Below are 23,374 nucleotides of genomic sequence, written 5' to 3'. Positions count from 1 at the left end.
TGCACCCAGTGGCCCCACCTGCTGCCCGGGGCCCAGGGCCTGCAGGCCACTGTCGCACTGGGCCAAACCACCCGCCTCCACCCCGCACCGCCCGTCACAGCCCAGCCACCTGGACCACGTGCCTCCGAGGGCACCCCAGCGTGTTTACTGCCCTCACTGGAGGCCACAGATGCAGGAGTGTGACCCCCTGGAAGGTCCCCGGGCCCATGCTCTCCCAAACGAGTGTCCTTGAGGGTGGCTCCTGGCCACGTGGCTCCTCTGCCTCCCCCAGGGGAAGAATCTCTGTGTTGGGTCAGCCTGTGTTGGGTCAGCTGTGGTTAGACAAGGAGAGGAACTTCCTGGCCACCAGCTGGCACCGAGCCTGGGAAGCCCCGCGGGCGCAGCAGGTGGTTTACGGGAAACAGCACCCAGTGCTCTGGGCAGGGAACGACCCCGCCCACCCCTCTCCGCCCCCACGGCGCCCCTGGCGGTCCCTCTGAGGAGGACTCAGTGCAGGGCGGGAGCAAATGGACCACGTCCTGACAACCCCCACTGGCAGCCCCTTGGGGCAGACCCCACGCGTCCCAGCAGATCCGAAAATGTCACTTTATTCTGCGCAATGGAGTGGGGGGAGAGCCACCAAGCCGACTCCAGTGATCCAGACTCGTCGGGAGAGGAGGGGCGGCCACACTAGAGGTAGATGGAGTCGGAGCGAGGCGCGTCCTGGGCACCCCCGCGCAGGCCCGCCTCTGCGCCCTCGTCGCCGCTGCCCTCGCTGCCCTCGTTGCCAGCACCGTCCACTTCCGAGGCAGGCGTGTTGAGGACCACCACGTCGGCCTCGGCCCCGATGTCCTCGCCGAACCACACCGCCTTGTAGCCACCCTCAGGCCGCCGCTCCTTGGTCAGGATGGACCTCACAGCAGCCGGGCCGTCCCCATCCAGGGCTACCGTAGGGGACTCGGCGACTCGGCGGAGGGTCTCCAGGCTGGGGGGCTTGGGTTCTGGGGGTGCAGGCTCTGGGGGAGCCGGCGGGACGGGACTGGATGAGGGGCTAGGAGCCGGTGCCCAGCTGGCCTCGTCGGGGTTGTTGAGGAAGGCCTGGTTGTCAAAGCCTTGGGGCTGGGGCTCCTGGGGGGGCAGGCGGGAACCAGCAATCAACCAGACCAGGCCTGGGCTCAGACCACCCCTGTTCCCCCAGAGACAGGCGGCTAGACGCTCTGCCTCTCTCTGCCCTTCCCCCCATCTGTGGGCTATGGTGTGTACGCCCCGTCCCTCCTCACCTCTGCCCTGCATCGCCCGGATGGACTCCTGGCCTCCACGCTGCCTCTCTCTCCATCCTGCCGCTTCTCCACCGCCCCCCGTCCTCTCTCCTGTCCTTTCCCCCACCCCGAGGGCCTCACCAGCGCTTTGCCACAGCAGCACTTGAGTCGGTGGCCGTAGTGCTTGTGGACGAGGACTATGAGGGCGATGAGAGCCAGAAGGAACAGCGCGCTCAGCGCCCCGCCCAGCGCCGCCATATCCACCACCGAGAAGCGCAGGTCCTCAACGCGTCTTGCATAGGTCCCAGGCGTCCCTGCTGGCAACACCGCTGCCCGCTTGCTGTCCCACCGCAAGCACCCCCGGGCCAGCCTGGGGCAAGCTCGGGACACCCGAAGAGCAGGCTAGGGCTGGCCACCGGAGATGATGTTTGGAGGAGTGGGCGCCACTGACCCCCACCAGGGAGCCCCGATAGGCCGGGCTACTGGGAGCGGGGAGGGGGTCAGTGCCCACCAGTTCCAGGTGGGTGGTAGGGGGCCAACATGCCAGACAGGGAGCTGAGGGTAGCACGGGGCCCGTGGGCTGAATGGCCCTGGGAATTGGGGGGGTCGCTGGATCCTAAGTCTGGCCTCTGCCCTACCCTCCACACATCTTCCCTAGCTTACCTCCTGGGGCCCCCCAGGACCTGTCTCTTTGCCAGACCCCCCTTGGGGTTTCGTGGTCCCCATGGTCGTGCTGGGCCGACCTGGGGTAGACCCTACCCCACAGCGACCGCCCAGAGTCCTGAGTCAGAGAGCATGAGGGTAACTAGGGTAAATGGTGGTGCTACCTGTAGGCCGGGGGGTCCTGCTGGGTCCAGGGGACGTTGGCAGAGAGGTTCCTGGCTTTGAGGTCTGTGCTGAGCCCCCACTGGGTGAGGCTGATGGCAAAGAGGGGCTGGTTCCCGCACTGGGGGGCCCCCCAGGCATGGAGGAGGCCGGAGGCCTCAGAGTTGTGCCTGAGGAGGGGTGTGGGCTGCTGTCCCCACCAGAGCTGGTCGTGGAGGACCCCCAAGAGGGCTCAGGGGGCCGAGGGGCTTCCGACGTGGTGCCGCTGGAGGCTCTGGTTGTTCCTGCTGTCTCTGGGGACGTGGGGGGGCCTGGGGCCAGGGCCAGGGCTCAGGCTCGCCACTCCCCCTAGCAAGAAGCCCTCCCCGAGTCGACCCGGGGTCCCTGGGAGGCTCACCTGTGGGGGCGGGTTCCTGTTCTGAGACTTGAACCTCCACGACCGTGGTCGCTGTGCCTGAGGTCACCGTGTTCCTGGCCTCAACCTGGGCAGGAAGGGGGCTTGTCCCTCCTGGGCTCCAGCTTGACCCCTGGCCCTCGGAGATACTGCCCGCCTCTAACCTCCACATAGAAGACCCCGGCGTGCACCAGTGAAGCGCCAGTCAGCATGGCCTCCCCGTCCATTCTGAAGTTAGAGTTGTTGGTGACCCGATACGTGATGGCCGAGTTGAGGTCCTGGACGTGGCCCCAGTGAGTCCTGAGCCCAGGCTGCTCCCCAGACCGCTCCAACCCCCCCAACGCAGGAGGCCGGGCAAACCCAGGGACCAGGCGGTGCCTACTGGGAACTCAGGATCCTGGGCCCGGATCCTCAGAGGCTGGGAGGGGGCAGCTGCATCCTTGATGACCACGCCCACCCCAGAGCCGAGCGCCACGGTGCCACGGTACAGGCTCTGGGGGAAGCGGGGCGGGCTCCCGCTGGCGGCCTGGGCCTCCACTGTGACCTGGGTCACCGAGTACCTGGCGTGATCCGCCTGCTCGCCCTGGGGGTTGGAGAGGCCGCAGTGACCAGCAGGTCCTTGAGGGGTGAGCCCTGTAGCCAGAGGCCCAGGAAGGGCCCGTGGAGACCTGGCCCTGTGCGGGCACCCACCTTGACCAGCAGAAGGAAGGTCTTGGGGCTGGGGATGCTCTTGGTCATGGTGAGGTTGCCTGTGTCGGCATCAATGGAGAACGAGCCATCCTCGTTTCCTGGGAGGACGGCGGGAGGGTTTGGCTGCAGTCCCCTCTGGAGGCCTGAAGTCCCAGTGTCACAGCTGGTCCTGCCCATGTGGGGACGGGGTCAGGGTGTTGCATGGAGAGAGAAGTTGGGGGCTGGTGCCCACTCACCCCTGATGATGCTGTACACAATGGGCTGATGGATGCCCCGGTCCCCGTCCACAGCGTAGATGGGCCCAGGATGCAGGATGAGGGGTCCTGACTGCGGGAACAGGGAGGGGAGGGTACGCCGTGGAACTGGTGCCCCTCCCGCTCCCCTCAGGGAGATCTGGAGTAGCCCCAGGGGGCAGTCAGGGACCCAGGTCGGTCCCTGGGGTGAGGGACTGGGTCCCAGGGGCCTGGCTGGCTCTGCCCTGAGGACAGCTGGACCCTGTTTCCTCATTTGAATTTCAGAGGCCCCGTGTCCCACTTGCCACCACGGGGTGGGGCAAGATTGGTTTACGAAAAATCGTTCACATTTGCTTGAAAATCACAACCCACTCTGACCCCATGGCAGCCAGGCCCGTGCTCATGCTGCCCTGGTCCTTCACGGCCCCCGTACCAGTGTGTGGCCTGTGGGCACAGCCCCGTGGTACTGGGCTTCGACGCAGACAAAACCGTCAGAGTATGTGCAGGGCAGGAACCAGGGGGCCCGCAGGTCGGCGGGCTGCACCTCCAGGACCAAGGTGGCTGTGGCCGTGTGGCTGGGCTCCGCGTTCTCCTCTCGCGTGTCCTGCAGCACCGCAGCCCTGCCGTCAGGCCTGGGGGCCTGTGGCTGGAGCGGCTCGGGTGGGGCCGTGGGCGTCCGGGATGAGGGCGGGAGTGGCCTGCTCACCCGGACCAGCAGTTGGAAGGTCATATTCGGCCACCTGTCGAAGTCCAGTGACCGGTCCAGCCGCAGCTCTGGGCGGTTCGCGCCCACCAAAGAGAAGAAGCCGCTGGCACCCTGGGGAGGTGGGGGACTCAGCCTGGGACCCCGGGAGGATGCGCAGAGGTGGGGATACCCAAAGGGGAGGGCTGGGGGCACTGACCGGGGTCACTTCCTGGAGGGTGTAGAACAGGATGTCATCTTTGTCGAGGTCCTGGGCCTTCAGCTCTGTCTCGGGGATGACGACGGCATTCACTTTAGTGTCCTGGGGTACGGAGGGGGGTCGGTCTGGCCACGCCCGTGTCCCCAGGGTGAGACCCCCAGCCACTAGCCCTCTGCCCCCCATCCCAGGCGCCAGATGCCCCAGGTGGTGTGAACTGCTGCTCCCTTCCACTCACCTCCGGCACCCTTTGGACCTTGACTACAAAGGGGAACCTGGGCGGGTTGTCGTTGACATCCAGCACTGACACAAACACCCTCAGGCTGGTCACCTGGGGGAGGGAGGAGGGTCCCCGGCCCAGCGGCGTGAGCTCATTCTAGGCGCTGGGGTACAGTTCCCAAGACAGCTCTCTGCCTGGGGCTCCCGCTCCAGCAGGCGTTACAGACAAGGAACAGAAAGCAATTTTTTTAAAGCACAGAAGGTGCGAATGCCCTGGAGAAAAATAACGCAGGCACTGGGGGCGCAACCAGCAAAACCCCAAATGAGGAAAACGGCAAAACAATCGAATTTCTTCAAGCATAAGTCTCACGGAAAGTCAGGACACCATATGTTGAAAGAGACGTGAGAAAAACATCAACCAGCTGCATTGGGTGGACCTTGCTGGCAGGACGCTGTGAAAGACTGCTCTGGAGCTGGGGGGTGTGGGCGTTGGATGCTGCGCTGGCGAGGAGCCCCTGCCTTTCCGTTAAGAAGAAACGGCCTTGTCCGCTAGAGGCTCATCCTGAGGTATTTGCGGGTGGTGTGCTGTGGCGTCGGGCGGGGGGCACCCACGGGGCTCAGGGAGACCACAGAGCTGACTGGTGCGAGGGGCCAGGGAGGCGGGCGCCTCTCCGAGGAGGTGACAGGGAGCAGCCGGGGTGGGGGGGCGGGGGGCGCGGCGTGCCGCTGGGCCTTTATTCGCTTTATTTGGGAGGGCAGGGACCGCTGCTTGCTTTACCGGATAGTATCGTTCCCCTGCCATTCAGAGAGTGGACTGGGGTGGGCGGGGCCAAGAGGGGAACAGATGGACCAGCAGAAGATGCTGGTGTCAGGCCCAGTCAGCCGGCAGATTTGCTGGAGGACCGGCGTGGGGAGGGGGAAGTGAGGACTGAGCTGGCAGGGCGAGGCGCCTTTGGGGGGGCCTTGGATCTCAGGGTGGGGGTGTCTGTGGGGTGTGATGTCCATCCGGGGCCGGGTTTGTGAGTCTGCGGCTCGAGGCACAGTCTGGGCTGGGGGAAGTGTGGGCGTTGCTGGCACAGAGGTGACACTTGAAACACACCACTGGGTGAGGTCGCCAGGGAGTGACCGTGGGCCAGGCAGAGCAGGGCACAGAGGTCCAAGCCGGAGCCCTCTGACATCACGGGGAGGGTGGGGATGTGGGGATGCCGGAGGGGGTCTGGGGGGCAGACTCACCACAGTGTCATCCCTCTTGCACTCCAGGACTGCTTCCAGCATTGAGTTCTCCTGCGGGGGCGGGCAGGTGTGGGAATCATCTGGGCAGCTGGCCCAACCCCCTGCCCCATTCCACAGGTGAGGAGACAGAGCGAGAGCAGCAGGTGCTGGCCCAGGGTCCCTGTCATCCATGCTGAGTCCAGAGGGCGGCGGGGCCCAGGCAGCTTCGTCCCCCGAGGGCCCCACCCCCTCAGGGCCAGCCCTCAGCCAAGCCTGGGGGCCCGAGAGGCCTCCTGGGCAAACTGAGACCCAAAGAGCCCCAGAGAGCCCTTCTCTGGGGAGGAGTGTGGGTGGCCGCCTGGGTCCCATGGAGGGTCGGCCACCCCCGCTGACCCCATGGGCACAGCCAGCCCTGGGCCCGCCATCCATACCTCGTAGTCCGGGGTCACATTGAGAAACAGCTGAGTCCCCTGGATCCGAAATGCGAAACGGGTGGACGAGGGTCCGAGGGTCACCTGCTGGCCCTCAGGGACGGTGATGTTGAGGAGTAGCTGCCCGGGACTCGTGTTCTCACTGACTTCGAAGGAGGTCTTTTCCACAGAGCAGACTGGAAGTTGGAGAGGAAGGGTCGGTGCCTGCCAGCACCCTGCCTGCCGCCCCGCCCCTCTGCCACTGCCCCCAGTACCCTGGGCCTGGGCCACGGCCACGAGCAGAGGAAGCAGTAGGGCCCAAGTCACCATCTCGGCAGGTGGGCGGCCCCGGGGGAGGCTGTGGGCCCGTCTGGCGTCTGGGACCCTCTGAGCGGCTGTGTTGCTGGCGCAGTCTCTGCCTGGGCGACCTTCGCCCCTGCCAGGCGCCGCCCCACTTTATGATCCTTTACAACGACTGCCGCCAACCAACCACAGGACTGGCCTCCACCAAGGGGGCCCCCGCTGGCTGCCGGCCAGGCCTCGCCGGCTGCCAGGAGGGGCAGACCAGGTGGTTACGCGGCTGGAACCGGGCCACATGCAGGGGCTGACAGGGGCTCAACCCACAGACCCCAAGACAGAGGAACGCAGAGCTGGTGGGCGGGCACTGGGGGCCTGGGCGGGCTGGGGCTGGGGTGGGCCTCTGTGTTTGCTGTACTTGCCCCCCAACCTGGGACGCCCCTCTGCTGGGCCCTTCTGCCAGAACCCTCGTGGGCACAGCTCCTAAGGCGGTCCGGGAGGTTCAGGCTCAGGCCACAGGTGTTCCCCTCCGGGCCCACCGCCTGTCCCCGAGTTTAGGGGACAGGTCTGGAAGGGAAAGGTTATATGTGTCCTAGGGACTCCCCTGCCTGTCCCAGAAACAAGCCAGCTTCTTCCAGGGGGCTGGGCGGGGTCACAGTGACAAGGATGGCAGTGCTTCGGGGCAGCTGGCAGCTGGGGGGGGACCCTGGGCCCCGACAGAGGGGCATGCTTGTGAGGGGCCCATGGCAGAGGCCCCCAACTGCCCCACCTCCATCTTTCCTCAGCCCCCTAAGCCCAAAAGCTGGGAGAGGACACTGGGTGGGGGAGGGGCTGCTGTGATGGGTCGGGTGGAGCCCTTCGCACCTCCAGGCCCCAGGCCACGCGCACCTGAAACACCTTCGCAGAGCAACCCTGAGCCCGTGGTCCTACAAGGCCTCCTGCAGCCTGGCACTTGGGGTGTCATCACCGGCCCTGCTCCACAGGCCCCGCGAGGTCAAGCCACCCATCCAGACTGCATGCCTGGACCGGGAGCCAGGACTCATGCTCAGGTCCTTTCACTGGGGAGTGGCCTCCTGGGTCCTGCCTGTCGCCTCTTCCTGCTTGGCCGAGCCTCCTTGCCCCCTCACCACTGCCCCCCGGGGCAGGATCTCTGGGACATCTCCCAGAGCCCCTGAATGTTTGCTGTGTGGATACCAGAGGTGCCGGGCGGCTTCCAGGGAGCTCAGTGGATGGGGCAGGAGATAAGGAAGCGGAAATATGAGGCTCCCCGCTGGCTTCCCAGGTTGAAAGGGCAGCTGGGCATAGCCACGGTCCTAGAATCCCGAGGATGGGTCTCTCCTTCCCTCTGGCAGCCGTGCCCTGCAGCAGCTTCCTCGATGGTACCCAGACGGCGCACAGAGCGGGCTCACAGGGCCAGGGTCTGAATTGCTCCTTTATTGGTGCCAACTGCAACCCCCCCTCCTCCGCCCCCCTCCCCTGTCCAGGCTCCCCTTGGGAGGTTCCTTCTTCCTCAGGGCCTCATCTGGGTCCCCTCAGCAGCAGGGATGGCCGGCTCTGACACCATGACCCCAGCCCTCAGTCCAAGAGGCATCTGGGGAGACCAGGCCTGATCCTCGGGGGGCCTCAGGGGCATCCTGCAGAGACAGCCAGGTTAGGGGTTGGGGTCTTGGTGCTGGAGACCGCTGCCCACCCGGCGAAACTGGGCCTTCTCTGGTCACCAGCGCTGACAGTTTCACCCTCCCAGACCCCTGGGCCATTGCTGTGTCCAGTTGTACCCGGGACCTGGGGTGCCCCAGGGAGAGAGGCTATGGGGCAGGGGATGGGGGATGGGGGGATGGGGCTGGTGCTCACCAGGCCTGCAGGGTGGGCGCGTCGGACCACAGCAGGCAGAGGTGGCCCTCCGCAGAGTTGGTCCAGGCTGTGCTGTTCTCTGTGTCCTGCTCGCTGCTCCCCACCCCAAGTCAGAATTAGTCTGGAGTTGGGGGGCCCCCTGGCAGGTCCACCCCCATCCTGCCGCCCCTCACCTGCGCTTCCCCACCAGGCCCTGCAGCAACCGCTGCAGCCGCGCGCTCTCCCGCAGGCGGCTGAGCTCGCTGGTGAAAGTCCCGTCCGAGTGTCGCGGGGCCCTGCGGAGGGGACGCGGAGGGGGCCGGGTGGGGTCGGGGGGTCAGGCCCGGGGCGGGGTGGGGGCGGGCGGGCGCGGGGCCCGGGGCCGCGGGCTCACCTGGGGGGCGCGGGGCGCGCGGCGCAGCCCCGGAGCAGCGGCGGCGGCAGCAGCAGTAGCAGCAGCAGCAGGGCCCGAGTGGCCATGGTGGGCGCCGGGCGGGGGCTGAGCGGCCGTCGGGCCGCGGCCCCTTTATAGCGGCGCCCGGGAGCGGGAGCGGGGCGGGCGGGGGTCAGCGCCGCCCCGGCTCCGCGCCGCCCGAGCCGCGCCCCATCGATCGCGCGGGAAGGTCAGGGCCGCCCCCCCAGCTGTCGCCCCGGCCGCCCGCCCGCCCCCACCGCCGCGGCGGCGCCCCTCGGCGGGCCCGCTGGGGTCAGGCGCCCGGGGACAAGGGGACCCCCGCGGGGGCGGCGGGCGGGACCTGCGGGGTGTCGGCCCGTGCAGCGACCTTTCCCAGTCGCCGGGCGCGGGGCGGCGGGGGAGCGGCGGGCAGGTGGGCCGGGGGCGGGGGGCGGGGGCTGATGCCGCGCAAGACCCGGGCCTGGGGCGCCTTGGCCTTTGGGTGCATTTTTGGAGGCGGGAGACCTGAGCCTGCTTCGGGCCTTTTACAACCAGCACCCATGAAATCCTTACACGTAAATCACAGATCGAGTAAGGGGACTTCTTATAAGCCAGTAGTTCTTGTGTTAAACTTTATATGCATTTTAAAGATAATTAGTAGACGCTCTTTAGAGCAGTTTTAGGGCTAGGGAAGAATGGAGCTGAAAGTACAGGAGCTCACACACGCACGTGCCCAGCCTCCCCAGCACCAGGCATTAGTTTGGGACATTCGTTACAATTGATGAGCCAGTATTGTACCTTATTATTAACTAAACCCATGATTTACAGTACGGTTCACCTGGGTGTTGTACGTTCTGTGGGTTTTGACACGAGTCTGCTATTATAGACAGTACCACCCAGGGCCCTGCCCTAAAAATCCCCTGCTCGCCACCTGTTCACCCCTCCTTCATCAACCCCTGATCTTTTCACTGTCTCCATAGTTTTACCTTTTCCAGAATGTCATAAGGTTGGAAGCATACAGTCTGTGGCCTTTTCTTATTGGCTCCTTTCACTTACTCTTATGCATTTAAGGTTCCTCCATGGCTTGTCATGGCCTGATAGCTCATTCCTTTTTAGTGCTGAATAATATTTCATTGTCCAATGGACCACACTTTATTTATCCACTCACCTATTAAAGGACATCTTTGTTGCTTCCAAGTTTTGACAATTATGAATTAAGCTGCTGTGAACATCTGTGTGCAGGTTTCTGTGTGGAAACAAGTTTTCAGCTCCTTTGGGTAAACACCAAGGACCGTGATTGCTGGATCCCATGGTAAGGTTATGGTTTGCTTTATAGGAAAGCAGCAGACTGTCTTCCAAAGTGGCCGCACCGTTTTGCATTCACACCAGGGCGTGTGTATCTCATTGTTGTTTTCTGTACATGTATTTGCAACAGCTGCTGCGGCCTCTTCTTGCACAAATTTGGCAAATTAAAACCGCTAAACTTTAACAACATTGACCGATTAATGACATTCATGAGAACACTCAAAATTGTGAGTAGTCGTTTAACCAGTCAGATGTCTTAGCACCTCAAACACTTAAGTGACCAGGCAGATCTTCATAGGAAAGATCTTCCTATTAAAAAAATTTTTTTGCATGCAGTAAAATTGACTTCTAAAAAATTAACATACTGTAAAAAATGAATTTCAACACATGTATGGATCTGTGTAGCCACCACCATAATCAGGATACAGAGCAAGTCCATCACCCCAAAGAACCCCCTCCTGCTGCCCTTTGTGGTCACATCCACTGCCCTGAGCGACTTCAGTCGCACCTGCTCGAGGTCCCCAGCAGTCACTAGCATAGAAGGACAGACCCGGATGGAACCGAGGCAAGGATAGGCGGGCTGTGTCCTGCATGTGCACGGCACAGAGGATTTTGTGACTCGCTGCCTCCATCACGCCTGCATGGCTGTCGCCAGTTGTCTCTGCCACTCAGAATCTCTCCAGAGACGGTCCTGGCCTGTGTCCTCCACACCCACGTGTGGCTGCCTCAGCGTTTCATGCTGAAATGCGACGGGTAACGAGGACCGGACCCTGATGGGAACTGGAGCAGGAATGGACGGGTCCGCTCACACCTTGCCTGGTTTGGACCCTACTCTGAAACACACAACACAAGCTACATGACTAAACGCCACGTTCAACCCACAGATTTCAGGGAGAGCCCCAGGGATTTCCAGGACATCAACCCTGGCTGGGTCCTCATTACAAACGCACAGAAAACAGTCAACGTATGTGAATAGCTATTTGAAGCCTCTAATCGGACATCACTCTGTGTGTGGGATCCTCATAATGGCCAATTTCAGGATTCAGGTTTCTGAGGAAGAATATGCAGCTTTATTTATTTATTTATTTATTTATTTATTTTGCGGTACGCGGGCCTGTCGCTGTTGTGGCCTCTCCCGTTGCGGAGCACAGGCTCCGGACGCGCAGGCTCAGCGGCCATGGCTCACGGGCCCAGCCGCTCCGCAGCATGTGGGATCCTCCCGGAACGGGGCACGAACCCGCGTCCCCTGCATCGGCAGGCGGATTCCCAACCACTGCGCCACCAGGGAAGCCCCGCAGCTTTATTTTTTCACGGTAGAACATAGGAGGGAGCGTTTTCGAAGCAGAAGAATTTCTCTCACTGTGACACAGTTTTATTCTCTGAATACTAAAGCACAGAAAATATTCTCTACTCTTTTTTTGTTTGTTTGTTTTAACCAAGATTTAAATGTCAAGTTTAAGTTAATTGTATCTACTCTTAGTTCTACATTAGGAGTGTCCTAGGAAGGTATTGAAAAGAATTATTTCTCTCAAATCTCTGACCACACTGCTCTTCCCTGCCTTCCACAGAACTGCAAACTCCAGTGTGACTTAAGTTATGTTTGGCTGGATGCTTTCACATTGTGAGCCTGGGACCCACGGTAACAGAGTGCAGCCTTTCTGTGGCCTTAATGAACATCTCCTCTTAAGGACCAGAAAAAAAATAATTTTTTTATTATAGAGAATTATAAACATACAAAAGTAGACAAACGCCCATGTACCGTTACTCAGCTTCAACAATTTATGATAAATCTTATCTATCCCTGTTGATTTTCTCTATTTTTTTCAAATTAATTTTGGAGCAGTTTTCAGAACTTGTATCATTTTACCTGTAAGGATTTCAGCATATATCTCAAAAAGTTAAGGACTGTCAATTGTCGAGGACCCTACAGAGATCGTCGCCAAGGGAGCCCGTTGATCAAACGAATCTGAGTTAACAAACGCAAGCCAGAAAGAGCGTGGGCTGAGAATGGCTCAAGGGGTGTCGTTATCAGGCTTTGGGATAAGGGCGCAATTGCTCTAAGAAGGGTCTTTCAAAGCAGGAAACTGGCCAGGATTGAGAAAAAGTTGTCAATAGTTTAGGGCTGGTGGACACAGGGAGACAACGTTCTTAATATGGTGAAACTTACAGTGCTTTCCTATTTCTTGTCTCCTGCTTAATTAAGATAACAACATAATATATGGGCGATAACCCCATATAGTACCTCCCAAAGCGTCATTATTTTATGTTCCAAATATAGATCTGGAATTTATGTTGCACATGGTGTTAGGCAGTGACTAAGTTTCATTTTTTCTATGCTGCTGTCCAGTTGTCCAGCATTAGTTACTGAAAGACCATATTTCTCCACTGCCCTTCAATGTCATTGTAACTGTGAACCAACCATCTATGTGCACTTAGGTCTAGGTCCACACTCCCTGTTATATGCCATCAGCCTGATTTTTTCATCCTTCATACTGTCTTAGCCACAATGCCTCAACTACTTCACTATCTTAGTTACGGTACTTTTATAAGTCTTCATAGCTGACAGATCAAATCTGTTCACCTTGTTTTTCTTCAAGAGTGTTTTAGCAATTTTTGACCCTCTGCATTTCCATATAAATTCTAGGATCTACTTGTCAAGGTTTACAGAAAGATACTGTTAGGAGACTAATGAAAACTTCATCAAATTGTTAGATCAATTTTAGAATTCTATGAAATTGTGCTTCCGAATCGCGATTCCCCAATGACGAGTGACGTAGGGCATCTTTCACGTGCTTCTTGGTCATTTGTGTACCTTCTTTGGAAACCATTGCAAATCCAAGGTCATGAAGATTTGCCCCTACACTTTCTTCTAAGAGTTTTATAGGTTTATTTTAATTTTAATTATTTTTCTTGTAAGACTCTTGTTTTTCCACCATACCATGCAGCTTGTGGGATCTTATGTTCCCAACCAGGATCGAACCCAGGCCCCCGGCAGTGAGAGAACAGAGTCCTCACCACTGGACAGCCAGGGAATTCCCAGTTGTATAGTTTTAGATCAAATATTTTAGACTTTGATTCATTTTGAGTTAAGTTTTGTATATGGTGTGAGGTAAGGATTGAACTTCATTGTTTTGCATGTGGATGTCCAGTTGTTCCAATGCCATGTATTGAAGAAACTCTTCTTTCCCTATTAAATAGTCTTGACACCCCTGTTAAAAGTCAATTGAGGGATTCCCTGGTGGCTCAGTGGTTGAGAGTCCGCCTGCCAATGCAGGGGACGCGGGTTCGTGCCCCGGTCCGGGAAGATCCCACATGCCGTGGAGCGGCTGAGCCCGTGAGCCATGGCTGCTGAGCCTGCGCGTCCGGAGCCTGTGCTCCGCAACGGGAGAGGCCACAACAGTGAGAGGCCCGCGTACTGCATTAAAAAAAAAAAAAAAAAAAAGTCAATTGATCACACCAACACGCCACAACTAGAGAGAAGCCTGTGCGCCACAACAAAAGATCCTGTGTGCTGCAACTAAGACCTGATGCAGCCAAAAATAAATAAATAAATATTTTTTAAAAAGAAAATCAATTGATCACAGATGTATGGGTTTATATCTGAACCCTCGATTCTATTCCATTGATGTTTATGTCTGTCCTTATCACCAGTATCATATTGTTTTGATTCCTGTAGTTTTGTAGCAATTTTTGGAATCAGCAACTGTGCCAACTTTGTTTTTTCCTTTTCAAGAATGTTTTGGTTATTTGGGTTTCTTTGCAATTCCATATGAATTTTAGTTTTGGATTTCTTAAAAAAGAAGTCTCTGGAGTTTCACTTGGGAGCGTATTGAATCTGGGGATCATTTGGTGAGAAAAGCCATCTTAACAATATTAAATCTTCCGATCCGTGAACATTAGATTGACTTATTTATGCCTTCTTTAATCTCTTCCAGCAATGTTTTCTGGTTTTCAGTGTACAAGTCTTTCACCTTCTTGGTTAAATTTTTTACTAAGTATTTTATTCTTTTTGATGCTATTTCAAATGAATTACTTTCTTAATTTCATTTTTGGATTGTTCATTGCTAATATATAGAAATATAACTGATTCTTATATGTCAATCTTATATCCTGAAACTTTGTTGAATTTGTTTGTTAGCTCTAACAGGTTTTTTTTTTTTCCTTTCCTTTTTTTTCCTTCCTTATGTATTTTCTATACATAAGATCATGCTATCTGCAAATAGAAATAGTTTTACTTTTTTCTCTCCGATTTTGGGTGCCTTTTATTTCTTTTTCTTGCCCAGTTGCTCTGGCTAGAACTTCCAGGACATGTTGTATAGAAGCAACAAAGTTGGGTATCCTTGTCTTTTTCCTGATCTCAAGGGAAAGGTTTCAGTCTCATCACTGAGTATGATGTTTTGTGTTTTTCATATATGGCCTTGATCGTGTTGAGGAAATTTCTTTCTATTCCTAGTTTATTGAGTCCTTTTATCATGAAAGTGTGTTGGATTTCATCAAATGCACTTTTCTGCATCAACTGAGATGATTAAATTTATTCCTCCATTCTATTAATGTGATGTATTACATTGATTGAGTTTTGTCTGTTGAATCACACTTGCATTCCTGGGATAAATCCCCATTTGGTCATAGTGTATAATCCTTTAAAAAGTGCTGCTGGATTTGGCTTGATCATATTTTGTCAAAGAGTTTTATATGTATATTTGTAAGGGATACTCACCTGCAGTTTTCTTTCCTGTAGTATCATTACTGTTGAGCTTTGAGAGTTCTTTATGTATTTTGCATACAAGTCATTTGCTAGAAATGCAATTTGGTGATATTTTCTTCCATCCTATGACTGAAAGTTTTTAATTTTAGTGAAGTCCAGTTTATCTATTTTTTTCATTTGTAAATCCATGCTTTTGGTGTCATGTCTAAAACTCTTTGCCTAACCCCTGGTCACAAAGATTTTCTCCCATCTTTTCTTCCAAATTTTTTATAGTTTTAGGTTTTACATTTAAATCTATGATTATACAGATATATCACTTTGCTATAAACCTGAAAATAACACAGTATTGTAAATCAACTACAGTGGAAGAAAGAAAGAAAGAAAGAAAAAGAAAGACAGAAAAGTCATCCAGATAAGAAAAGAAGAAATAAAATTGTCTCTATTCATGAACAAGATCATTATCTATGTAGAAATCCTGAAGAAAACCAAAGGAAAAAAAAAGAATCCTTGAACTAATAGTGAGTTTAGCAACATCAAAAGATACAAGTTCGGGCTTCCCTGGTGGTGCAGTGGCTGAGAGTCCACCTGCCGATGCAGGGGACGCGGGTTCGTGCCCCGGTCCGGGAAGATCCCACATGCCGCGGAGCGGCTGGGCCCGTGAGCCATGGCCGCTGGGCCTGCATGTCCGGAGACTGTGCTCCGCAACGGGAGAGGCCGCAACAGTGAGAGGCCCGCGTACCAAAAAAAAAAAAAAAAAAAAAGATACAAGGTCAATATACAAAACTGTTTCTGCTCATTGGCAATGAACAACTGGAAACCAAAAAATTTTTAACTACCATTTACAATCGTACCAGAAAACATGAAATACTTAGGTACAAATCTTACAAAATATGTGCAGGATCTGTATGCTGAAAAGTACAAAATACTGATGAAAGAAATCAAAGAATATCTAAATAAATGGAGAGATATACTATGTTCATGAATTGGAAGACTCAGTATTGTTAAGATGTCAATGTCCCCCAGTCAAATTCCCAGCAGGACTTTTTTGTAGATATAGACAAGCTGATTCTAAAATTCATACATACAAGGGAACTAGAGTAGTCAAAACAATTTTGTGAAAGAACAACTTTAGAGGACACACACTACCTGATATCATGACTTACTATAAAGCCACAATAATCAAGACTGTACTATTGTTGAAAGGAAAGACACTTGGATAATGGAACTGAATAGAAGTCAAGAAATAGCCCCACACAAATATGATCAAGTGCTTTTGGACAGAAGTTCAAAGGCAGTTCTATGGAGAGAAAACAATATTTTCAACAAGTTGTGCTGGGATAACTGGACATCCATAGGCAAGAAAAATCAATCAATCACCTCAGCTCATACCTTACACACAAAAAAAATTAACTCAAATACACTGTTAGGAGAATGAAGAGACAAGCTACAGTCTGGGAGGAAATATTTTCAAATTACATATCTGACATTTTCCCCCCATTTTAGTGTGCAATGACAAGTCTTTGTGATTCTTTTTTTTGGGGGGGGCGGGGCTGTGCCGCACGGCATGTGGGATCTTAGTTCCCTGACCATAGATCAAACCCTTGCCGCCTGCAGTGGAAACGTGGCGTCTCACCCACTGGACCACCAGGGAACTCCCTCGTTGTGATTTTTTTTTTTTTTAAAGAATTATTTTGACTATGGAGATAATTTTTTTAAATTTATTTATTTTTATTTATGTATTTTTGGCTGTGTTTGGTCTTCGTTTCTGTGCGAGGGCTTTCTCTAGTTGGGGCGAGCGGGGGCCACTCTTCATCGTGGTGCGCAGGCCTTTCACTGTCGCGGCCTCTCTTATTGAGGAGCACAGGCTCCAGATGCGCAGGCTCAGTAGTTATGGCTCACGGGCCCAGTTGCTCCACGGCATGTGGGATCTTCCCAGACCAGGGCTCGAACCCGTGTCCGCTGCACTGGCAGGCAGATTCTCAACCACTGCGCCACCAGGGAAGCCCCCTCGTTGTGATTTTTATTGTCATGTCCCCAATGGCTAAGGATGTTAAGCACTTTCTCATGTGCTTATTTGCTTATTGACCATTAGGATACCCTCTTTTTTTTTTTTTTTTTTTTTTGCGGTACGCGGGCCTCTCACTGCTGTGGCCTCTCCCGTTGCGGAGCACAGGCTCCGGACGCGCAGGCTCAGCGGCCATGGCTCCCGGGCCCAGCCGCTCCGCGGCATGTGGGATCCTCCCGGACCGGGGCACGAATCCGTGTCCCCTGCTTCGGCAGGCGGACTCCCAACCACTGCGCCACCAGGGAAGCCCCTCTGTTCACTTTTATAATCTGAGACAGATGGTCTGGGCTGACCTCTCAGTCATGCACAGCCATCTCTGCCATGAACTCTGTGTCCCATGGATACAACACAGTCTTACCTGCATGGGTCTGGGACCCTCTACCCAGAGCCCCTCAAGCTCCTACAGTCTTATGTTGGCAGGTGGAGGGTGATGGGCACATGGGGCCCCAGGCTCATCCTTGGGAGGGAGGGAGGGAGAACCACCTCCAGTGCTCCAGGGAGGCCCGGGGTCTAGTGAGTTTGTAGGAGTGGAGGGTGCAGGTTGAGCGGGTTCTCATTTGGGGCTTTTCTCTGTGAAGAAGGAAGTGACTCAGGTAAAACATGCCTGAAGAGCACGCAGAACTCTGGAGACTGCTAAGCCCCCTGTGGGCTTATCATGGCCTTTCCTCCTGTTACGGCCTTTCAGGCTCTGTGGGGTGAGCTCATTTTCCAGGCTCAGAGGGGTGCACAGCTTGCTCAGGGTCACAGGCTCGGAGGTGATGGAGCCGGAATTGAGGCTGACCACTCAGCTGCTGGGGGGAAGATGAGGGGCAGTGGGTGTGGGTGGAGAGTGACTGAGTGTGGTCCAGACTGATGGAGAGGCTGCTTTGGGTGGGGGAGTGCAGGGCCCCTGGTTGGGGTCTGCAATCATTGCGGGGGGACGCAAAGGGGCCCAAGAGGCTGGGGTGTAGAGGGTGGAAGGGTGAGCGTGGAGCTGGCACCGCCGATCATCAGGGGGCCCCAGGGGGGAGGCTGGGGTGGTGGCCTGAAAAGGCTGTCCTCCCCAGATGCTTGAACCGGATGGAGTGAGAAGTGGCTCCACCTCTGCCTCGAGGGCCTCCAGCAGGGTCCCTGGGGAGGTGACGCCCAGCTTGGGTCCATGTAGGGACGCCGGGGCTCTCTGGGGCCGGGCGGGATGGCGCTGGCATGGGCGCCCGCGAGTCTCGTGCGATGGTCGGGCCGACCTTCCAACCCCGTCGGTTTCTCGGGGCTCAGACCAGCGCGTCGCCCCCCAACCCTTCCAGGCGCAGAGCGATGCTGGGCCCGCCCGTGCCAATCATATCACTTCATTCGGGTCGCTTTGGGTCGTTGCATTTGCCCACCTGCCGGTCTCTCGGAGCGCAGAAGTCCAAGATGGGCAAAGACTGGATGCAACTTAGAGCGCCCCGGGGGTCCATCGAGCCGGGCGGACAGGGCGGGACTAAGACCAGGCTGGGCGGGCCGGAGGGGCGGGGCTCCGGCTCCCGACCTGGGCACTGTCCGCGGTGCTGAGCTCCCGCCGGGGCGCGCGGGGCCGTGCGCCATGGGGAACCGCAGCGCCGCGGACGCGGACGGGCTGCTGGCTGGGCGCGGGCCCGGCACGGGCGGCGGCGCGGGGGGCCCCGGGGCGGCGGCGGCGCTGGCGGGGGGCGTGCTGCTCATCGGCGCGGTGCTCGCAGGGAACTCGCTCGTGTGCGTGAGCGTGGCGGCCGAGCGCGCCCTGCAGACGCCCACCAACTACTTCATCTTGAGCCTGGCGGCCGCCGACCTCCTCCTCGCCCTGCTCGTGCTGCCTCTCTTCGTCTACTCCGAGGTGAGCCCGCGTCGCGACCGCACGTGCACCCTCACCTGCTCCTTGTTCCCTGTGCCGAGCCACACCGAGGACCCAGCGTGACCCTGCCGCCTAGCCTCTCAAGAGCCTCGAGTTGGGGGCCGTGCCTGGTCCCAGGACGACCGGAGCCTCCAGCACCCCCGAGCCTCACTCCCCTCCCCCATCTCGCTGTCCATCTGCCCGCTTTGCTGTCTGTCCACCCTCCCTTTTCTGCCCCTCTCTCCTCTTCTCCCTTTCTGTCTTGGTGTCTGTTACCCAAGAGATGCCTCTGTCCTTCAAGCAGAGAACCCAGAAACAGGCGACTTTGGCAGTCCAGCCCCCCACTCAGCCCCCTCAGCCGGGTTCCACTCCCCCAGGGGAGCCAGGTGTAGAGGGTGGAAGGGTGAGCATGGAGCTGGCACCGCCGATCCTGGACAGACAGGCAGATTCAGGCTTACCCCCATGCCGGCTCCCCCTGGGGCACAGAGACACACACGTCACTGCACGAGGCCACACCACAGCCAGGCAGGACCACAGGCGGGCACACACCAGCACACTTCAGGGCAGGAGACCCTCACTCACGCACCGACTGGGCTCCCAGCAGGAGGGACGCTCAGCTGCCAGGAGCTGCAGGGCAGTGAGCACAGCTGGAGCGAGGGGACACCCGGGCCTGACAGTGGAACCAAGGGAAGGCGCAGGTGTGGGCCTTGGGTCCTGGGCCCAGGAGCCTCCAGCCCCAGAGCAGGTCTGGCCCTTGGGTCGGTCCCCCTTGGTGCCAGCCATGTCCACTCTGCAGTTTGGGCAGAGAAAAGCTGCTTAGGGCTGAGCTGGGGACACAGCGTCCTGGGCTATGGGGGAGGGGAGGCTTGATTTTTCTAAGGTGGACACAGTGAGTCTGGGCAGGGCTGGGGCAGAGGCTAGCAGGACAAGGACAGACGTGACCTGCCGCTCCCCCCCCCCACCCCGAGCTGCAGACAGACGTCACAATGACGGCTCTTAAGCTCCTAATCGCCCCAAATCAGCAGGAGGGGATTTAGAGGGGGGCGGCTGTCTGCTCCTTTGCCCTTGGTGGGACCGCCGGGCACGGCGCCGGGGACTTTACTTTGTAACAATGCTGTGGGTGCCATCCTCGCCCTCTCTTACGGGTGAGGGGACAGGAGTGAAATGGCACGTCCAGAGGCCCAGAGAGCGAGTTTCCACAGACACTGACTCTTAGCTGTCTGCAGGGGCTGGGGGGTGGTATAGGGGTGCTGGGCTCACGCTCTTGGGCCGCAGGGTCCCCACCTGCGCAGGGAGGGGCCCCACGGTACCCTGAGCCCCACAGCATCAGAGATCGCAGTCCTCAGGTGACTATGCCCCCCCCCAGGATCCCCCCCAAGGCCTTTCTCAGTTCTAAGAGAAAGGAAGGGGGTCATCTCTTGGCGCCCAGCTTGAGGGGCGGGCAGGACTGCCCAGCTGTCTCCGGCTCACTCCCCTCCCCTCCACTCCCCTCCCCTCTGATATTCAGCCCCCTCTGCTCCCGGACCACTGGGGGTCAGAAGGACAGCTTGGGCAGGCGGCTGGGGGAGGGTAGCGTCCTGTGTCTGTTGTTGCTACGGGGCCCCTCCCTGCGCCCAGGTCCAGGGCGGCGTGTGGCTGCTGAGCCCTGGCCTCTGCGACGCGCTCATGGCCATGGACGTCATGCTGTGCACGGCCTCCATCTTCAATTTGTGCGCCATCAGCGTGGACAGGTAGGCCGCCCCCACCGCCCCGTCCCCTGTAGGGCCGCCCCGGCCCCGCCGCCCTCACCACGCTCCCCGCAGGTTCGTGGCGGTGGCCGTGCCGCTGCACTACAACCGCCAGAGCCGCAGTGGCCGCCAGCTGCTGCTTATCGGCGCCACGTGGCTGCTGTCGGCAGCGGTGGCGGCACCCGTGTTGTGCGGCCTCAACGACGCGCGCAGCCGCGATCCCTCCGTGTGCCGCCTGGAGGACCGCGACTACGTGGTCTACTCGTCCGTGTGCTCCTTCTTCCTGCCCTGCCCGCTCATGCTGCTGCTCTACTGGGCCACGTTCCGGGGCCTTCGGCGCTGGGAGGCAGCCCGCCGCGCCAAGTTGCACGGCCGTGCGCCCCGCCGCCCCAGCGGCCCCGGCCCGCCGCCCCCCGATGGCATCCCGGCCCCCGATGCCGCCGTGCCCCCGGATGCCATCCCGGCCCCAGACTGCATCCCGCCCCACGACGCCATCCCGGCCCCCGACGCAACCCCGCCCCCCGACGCCATCCCGGGCCCCGACGCCACCCCGCCCCCCGACGCCACCCCAGCCTCGGATGCCGTCTTGCCCTCGGACGCCATGCCGGCCGAACCCCCGCTGCGGGCCCGCAGGAGGAGACGCGCCAAGATCTCGGGCCGGGAGCGCAAAGCTATGAGAGTCCTGCCTGTGGTGGTCGGTGGGTACCGGCCAGGGGACGTGGGCAGAGGGGGGAAGACTGCAGCGCCCAGGGTGTGAGGCGGTGCCCGGGGCGGGGGGCGTGGCAGGGAGCCGCTCACGACAGCCCCAACCCCGCCCCCAGGGGCCTTTCTGCTCTGCTGGACGCCCTTCTTTGTCGTGCACATCTCCCGGGCGCTGTGTCCCACGTGCGCCGTGCCCCCGCGGCTGGTGAGCGCGGTCACCTGGCTGGGCTACGTCAACAGCGCCCTCAACCCCGTCATCTACACCGTCTTCAACGCCGGGTTCCGGACCGTCTTCCGCAAGGCTCTGCGCCCCTGCTACTGAGCAGACCGCTGGCACCGCAGCCCCTCTTCAGCACCCCGCCTCGCCTGAGGGTTTGTAGGAGTTATTAAACAGATCCCCAACACCTGCTGGGAAGACTCTTGGAGGCGGGGGAGGGGCAAGGAGGAGGAGCCCAGGCCTCCACTAACCCTCATCCGGCCAGTTAACCCCTTCCTTCCTTCGGAGGAAGCCCAGAGAAGAGACCCCACCAAGCCAGGTCTGCCCTGCCCCAGAAGCCTTGGGAAGAGGGCCAGCCCTTGCCTGGGAAGACTGCCCCGACTCACACCCTCCCCGAACAGGTTCCCTCCCCAACACACCCGGCCAGCTGCAGCCCACCCCGACCCGACAGCTGTTCCCAGGCCAGCAGCCTCCTCCCCTCGTCCTGGTGGCCCCATCCACTGTCCCTGCAAAATGCAGCTGACCTGCCCCTGCCACTGCTTTGGCAGCTGCCTCAAGGTCGGAGCACAGCTCCCTGCCAGCTCCTGACTTGCCCATAGATGCCCAAAGCCTGGAGGAACAGGGGGCCTGGGTGCTGGGTGGGCTCACGGGGGCAGCCTCCCTCCAGGGAGGGCCAGTGCAGGCCCACAAGGCACTCAGCCATCCTCTGCCCAGCAAGTGGGCAGAGCAGGGAGTGGCTGCCCCTCTCCCGCCCACAGCGTGGCCCGCCCCTCAACCCGAGACAGCCCCACTTGGACTTCACCTGGACCCTCCCAAGTCCCCCGCCATGGGCACCCGCTGTTCCCAGTACTGTGGCTGAGCGCTCCTGTCAGGAACTGTGACCAAGCCGGCCACTGCCGGTGTCAAGTTCTCCTCTGAACATGAGAAACTATGGGCTGTGAGGGCCACGGCATCAGGCCCACCCTCAGCGTGCTAAAATATTCCGTGGAGAGGGGGCCACCCTGTTCCCCTCTCTGGGTGAGCACCGTTTCCTGCTCAGACTCTCAGCTGCAGCCTCCCCTGGGAAGCCCCACCTAACCACCCCCCAGGACCAGCCTGCCCCTATCCTCCTGGGAGAGACTGGCCCTCGAGGAACCGAGTATTGATGGACTGGGGGCCAGTATGGGGTGCTGTGTCCCTGCACCACACAGGAACCAACACAAAATGGGAGTGGGGGAGGGGGCCCAGGGCCGGACCCCAGGTCTGTTGGCTGCTTCAGCTTCCAGCACCTTCTTGCCTGTGAAGCATGAGGATGGCTGCAGCGGATACCCTGGGTCTCCTCCCGGGAGGAGCCCCAGATGGCACAGCCTCACCCGGGCAAGACACTTGCTTCAGAGCTGGGCTGGTGGTCCCTCCTGGGAACCTCAGACTTGAAGGGACCATCAGGCTGACGGCAGGGTCAGGGTCAGGGTCGGAGCAAAGGGCCCCTGACTGCGGCCGCTGGCCCTGCCACCTGGCTCGTCCCTCAGGTCCACACCCCACGCCCGTGCCCTGCCACCCATCTCTGATGTGCCCCGACGTGCGCCTGCTGGGCCTTCTGTGGTCACTCCAGGTGGTCAGAGCTGGTGTCTGCCACTGCCAAGAGGGTCTCAAGTAGCAGCACCCCTGCCCGCCAGCCGTGGGCACCAGCTGCCATGCCCACCAGCCCAGGGGTCTGTGTGGAGCAAGGCCACGTCCCCCTCCATGTACCCTTCTCATCTCCTATACTAGGGAGGGGGTGACCGTGCCCCCGACAGGCCAGGCCAGTAAGTGCATGTCTTCCGGAGGTGGGGCTGCAGATGGGCTGGGATCTGCTGGTGTCCGGCGCTGTCCCCCCTGGCCCTGTGGGCAGACTCCTGTGTCCCCCAAGAGGGGGACAAGGCGGGCACAGGGGGGACAGGTGGACACTAGGGAGTGACAAGGTGGGCACAGGGACAAGGCGGGCACTGGGGGAACAGGTGCAGATATGCAGAGCCTGGCTGACCCGGGGGCTCAGCAGGTGCCTCGAGGGTCCCAGGCCCACTGATGCCGAGCGTCACCGCAGCCCCAGCTCAGAGGACCCGCAGCACCCGGACGGCTGCCGCACCGCACACGGTCAGAAGCCTTGGCCTGGCCCCCGCGGCTGCGTCTGGCAGAAGCCATCAGAAGTGCTGACACAGAACTGAG

General features: G+C 58.7%; 3 protein-coding genes across 4 annotated transcripts; 1 reads left to right on the top strand and 2 right to left on the bottom strand.

The window, feature by feature from the left end:
* Nucleotides 1-546: 546 nt before the first annotated feature.
* Nucleotides 547-6,504, bottom strand: CDHR5 (cadherin related family member 5). 2 transcript variants are annotated; one of them, XM_029208475.1, is made up of 15 exons: nt 6,396-6,504; nt 6,142-6,317; nt 5,732-5,782; nt 4,518-4,610; nt 4,283-4,384; nt 4,087-4,197; nt 3,814-3,984; nt 3,384-3,474; nt 3,148-3,245; nt 2,840-3,040; nt 2,622-2,735; nt 2,461-2,545; nt 2,066-2,374; nt 1,380-1,555; nt 547-1,107 (listed from the first exon to the last, which is right to left on the bottom strand). In XM_029208475.1, the coding sequence occupies exons 1-15, from the start codon at nt 6,448-6,450 to the stop codon at nt 670-672; spliced, it is 2,271 nt and encodes a 756-aa protein (XP_029064308.1). In that variant the 5' UTR covers nt 6,451-6,504; the 3' UTR covers nt 547-669. The 2 variants fall into 2 exon arrangements, with proteins under 2 accessions (XP_029064308.1, XP_029064309.1); XM_029208476.1 differs by lacking the exon at nt 2,066-2,374 and having other exon boundaries at nt 1,380-1,552.
* A 1,334-nt stretch (nt 6,505-7,838) lies between these two features.
* On the bottom strand, nt 7,839-8,727 carry SCT (secretin). Its single transcript, XM_029207142.1, has 4 exons — nt 8,642-8,727; nt 8,442-8,543; nt 8,269-8,361; nt 7,839-8,051 (listed from the first exon to the last, which is right to left on the bottom strand). Exons 1-4 carry the CDS (start codon nt 8,725-8,727, stop codon nt 7,928-7,930), a joined length of 405 nt encoding a protein of 134 aa, XP_029062975.1. The 3' UTR covers nt 7,839-7,927.
* Nucleotides 8,728-18,277: 9,550 nt separating this feature from the next.
* On the top strand, nt 18,278-21,368 carry DRD4 (dopamine receptor D4). The gene is made up of 4 exons (XM_029206898.1): nt 18,278-18,547; nt 20,162-20,274; nt 20,347-20,969; nt 21,093-21,368. The coding sequence occupies exons 1-4, from the start codon at nt 18,278-18,280 to the stop codon at nt 21,293-21,295; spliced, it is 1,209 nt and encodes a 402-aa protein (XP_029062731.1). The 3' UTR covers nt 21,296-21,368.
* Nucleotides 21,369-23,374: the final 2,006 nt, after the last annotated feature.

The sequence above is a fragment of the Monodon monoceros genome, unplaced genomic scaffold, assembly GCF_005190385.1.
Source record: "Monodon monoceros isolate NGI ecotype Baffin Bay Population unplaced genomic scaffold, NGI_Narwhal_1 Super_Scaffold_7, whole genome shotgun sequence".
Taxonomy (NCBI): domain Eukaryota; kingdom Metazoa; phylum Chordata; class Mammalia; order Artiodactyla; family Monodontidae; genus Monodon; species Monodon monoceros.
The sequence above is the reverse complement of the archived record's forward strand: the minus strand, read 5'-3'. Positions and strand labels throughout refer to the sequence as shown.